The 3354-nt window shown below is 62.9% G+C and overlaps 2 protein-coding genes across 2 annotated transcripts in view; both read left to right on the top strand.

Moving 5' to 3' along the window:
* The window catches only part of TMEM102 (transmembrane protein 102), a 1839-nt gene extending 1586 nt beyond the window's left edge, over window positions 1-253 (top strand). Inside the window, exon 3 of the mRNA XM_021714634.1 lies at window positions 2-253. Coding sequence (XP_021570309.1) covers window positions 2-235 — 234 coding nt within the window. The 3' untranslated portion in view covers window positions 236-253. The remainder of the gene's footprint in view (window position 1) is intronic.
* Window positions 254-1727: 1474 nt separating this feature from the next.
* Window positions 1728-3354, top strand: part of FGF11 (fibroblast growth factor 11) — a 4871-nt gene continuing 3244 nt past the window's right edge. Inside the window, exon 1 of the mRNA XM_008062317.1 lies at window positions 1728-2488. Coding sequence (XP_008060508.1) covers window positions 2296-2488 — 193 coding nt within the window. The 5' untranslated portion in view covers window positions 1728-2295. The remainder of the gene's footprint in view (window positions 2489-3354) is intronic.

Below are 3354 nucleotides of genomic sequence, written 5' to 3' on the forward strand. Positions count from 1 at the left end.
CGCCCGCTGCCTCGGGCTGCTGGACGAGCTGGGCCGTGTGCTCGAGGCCGGAACGCTGCCTCACTATTTTCTGAGCGGCCGAAAGCTCCGTGCGGGGGACGGCTCCGCCGAGCTGCTCGGGGCGTTGGCTCGTCTCCGCGGGGACCCCGCCCGGGCCCTCCGAGCCGCGGTAGAGGAGGCCAAGGTTGCGCGCAAGGGGGGCGGCTTAGCGGGCGTGGGGGGCGGGGCCCATTAAAGACGCGGCTGCTACCAGCGTGGGAAGTGCTTCCGTTGGCGAGCGGGACATGGAGGGGACCGCTGTCTCTTTGCCTGGGAGACAGACTGTGTGCCCAGGGCCTAAAGTCCTCCTTCTAGTTGACTTCCTCGTCAGTTCCTCCCGGTTGCCCAGCCCGCCCCCGGCACAGGTCGTCCCGTTACAGCTTCTCTGCTCTTTAAATCTGTGGCCGGCACTCCTCCCGTCCCCAATTCTTTTGGTCTTTTCTCTTAGGAGTCAATTGGGATGAGAGCAATATATTTGCTGACAAAACGCGGAGAGGTATGGAGACCAGAAACCGATCAATTTGGCTCACACAAAAGCAGAGATATTAAGGAGGTCGGATTTCGCCCAGGCTGGGTCTCATCACCACCCCTCCCCCATCTCTCCAGTTCTTCCCATCCCCCCACCCCCTACTTTCCTCATTCAGTTCGGTTCTCACTTCCATCCCGGGCAGTAGGGTCCCTCTCTCCATTCTCCGGGCGTCCGCCATTCGTCTATCTTAAGCCCAGCCTCTCCCCCGCATCCAGGGTTCCGTTCAGGAGGCCTCCTTGTGCCTCCTCTGAACCCCGAGACGTGCGGTCCTGCCTTGTCTCCTCCTGCCTCTGAGACACAGTCCCCACTCTCTGCCTCCGAGGAACCCCGGGGTTCCTCCCGCCCAGCTTCACCCTCCTCTTTCCCAGCGTCTCCGCCCCCTGCCCCGCCCCCGGGCCGGCTCTCCGTGGAGGGGGAACTGCTGTCGCCGCTGCCGCCGCCGCCTCAGCTTCCCACAGCCGCTGCCGCTGCCGCCGCTACCGCTGTTCTGCCTGGTCCAGCCGCCAGGCCCAGTGCTCTGACTTCGCCGGACCGGGGCGCTCTGCAGAGACACCCTCACTCCTTCCCGAGGGTCCGGGACGCCTAGCCGGGCGTGGGGGGAAGCTCTGCTTGCGGGAGACAGGGAGGGAAGAGCCTGGAGCCAGAGCCAGCGCCACCAGACACCGGATCAACAGGACAGGATAGGACAGGTTGAGGGGCGTCGGGTAAAGGAAGAGGGGGTGCCATAGGAAGTCCCGGGGGGACGAGGAAGCCCGGTCGCAGGAAGCTCTGATGCGCTCTGACTTGTAGGGGGCCTGTTCGCATTTGGGGACTGCTGACAACGTGGGTGCACTCCTCTCCCGAGGGGCTGATTAGATCGGAGGGCGTGGGTTCTAAACAGCGCCAGCTGTCCCCGAGGAAATTTCAGGGGCAGCCAGGAAGAAAACCGGATGCTCCTCATTTTGAGGTGACAGAGGGACCTCCAGACAACCACTTGGTGTATCCACTAAGAAGGGCGGATTTGGAGGTGACTTCAAAAGGAGTGGAGGGTGACAAGGTGAGGAAAGGGTCTCGGCAGCAGAATCCTGTGCTACTAGAAATGGAGGTGACTTGGTGAAAAAGGTATTGCCTAGCCAGGTCTGGGAACCCCTTCTTACTGAACCTGGACAACCTGGATATTCATATATTTGGGGGGATTTCACGGAAAAAAGGGGGAATCCTCGACATTTAGAGTGTAGCAAAGGAAAAAACACTAAGGTTGGGTTCCTCCCTGTCATTGGCAGTGCCCCAGTAGGGGTGGGATTGGGGCGAATATCCCCAAAGCTAAGGCCCCACACCCTTTAAATTACAAGAGTAGGTTTGGCAGGAGTGTGCCCCAAAATAGAGTGGAAAGGTGTCTGGAAATACACCACGTCTTGGAAATTTGGGGGTCTTGGCTTTGGGACAGAGGAAGTGGGGACAGCAGGGAAGGGGGTTTTCGGTAGGGAGCGAAATTTGAGGGTGGGGACAACTGAGGAGTGCATAGGCTGCTGGGTCCCCTGGAGCTAGCACGTCGCCCAAGGGTGGGAGCTGGCTGCTGTGGGGGTGGGGGGCGTGGGGGAATCTGGGACGTATCCTCAGGTCCTCTGGGTGAGGCGGTGAGCCGGGCCCTGAGTGTCAAGAGCATGCTCTGGTGAGCGGGCTCCTCTCGGGGAGCCCATCGCGCTCCGGGCGCCGGCCGATCTGGGGGTGTCTCCTCCCGGGGCGCCATGGCGGCGCTGGCCAGTAGCCTGATCCGGCAGAAGCGGGAGGTCCGCGAGCCCGGGGGCAGCCGGCCGGTGTCGGCGCAGCGGCGCGTGTGTCCTCGCGGCACCAAGTCCCTTTGCCAGAAGCAGCTCCTCATCTTGCTGTCCAAGGTGCGACTGTGCGGGGGGCGGCCTGCGCGGCCAGACCGCGGCCCGGGTGAGTGCGGCTGGGGCAGGGTCTCCGGGCCAGAGGTCTCTCTGCCTGGGAGGTTGAAGCCAGGGATTCTGAAGAATAGGGCCCGGCTGAGGGGGCTCCCCGAAAGTGGAAGGGGGTGGGCTGGGACGACAAACTCTTTGCCAGACTATGCCTCAGTTTCCCTTCTCTTTTGTCCATAATCCGGAGTCTCCTTGCCTTCGAGGGCAAGGGGAAGGTTTGAGGGGCGCCCCAAACCTTACAGTTCCTGCCAGCCCCCAACACAGGAGTCCCCACCCCCACCTCCTCCGCCTACGTGCTGGTTCTCGCGATTCTTTCAGTCTGGCACAGAGGGGCTTGGGGGTTCCGGACGCCTGGGTCACCCCGAGGGTTTCTGCGGCTCCAGCCGCCCCGCCCCCGCCCCGGTTCTCCCGCTCCTCCATGCTTGGCTCGGTTCCTTCTGGTTGAGCTCTCCTGGCTCAGAGCCAATCTCCCCAGCTCTCCCTCGGGTGTCCTTGCAGCTACCTCGCCAGCCAGCCCTCTGTGCGCCCTCCTCCCATGACCTGCGCTTCAAGAAGAGAGCTGGGCACCCCCTCCCATTATCCCTGCGCGACTCTGAAATCGGGTCCCACAGGCTCAGGGGACCCTACGCCGGGAGGAACTCATACACAGTTCACGGCTGGAGATGGGCGCCGAGACTTGGGGGTCGTACCACCTAAAAGGGGGAACAGGGAAGTAGGCGGAGAGCAAGCGACGGGGGAGGAGAGTTGTGAGGGTTAGCGTGTGGTCCCCGTCCAGCTAAGACAGTCAGAAAAGTCTCTCTGGCCCCACTCCCGTCCGCGCTCAGCTCCGCTAGGGGCAGTCCCCTCGCGCCCTCCTCCCCCCCGCCC

Source organism: Carlito syrichta, unplaced genomic scaffold (assembly GCF_000164805.1).
Source record: "Carlito syrichta isolate Samal-C Ts95f unplaced genomic scaffold, Tarsius_syrichta-2.0.1 Scaffold305688, whole genome shotgun sequence".
Taxonomy (NCBI): domain Eukaryota; kingdom Metazoa; phylum Chordata; class Mammalia; order Primates; family Tarsiidae; genus Carlito; species Carlito syrichta.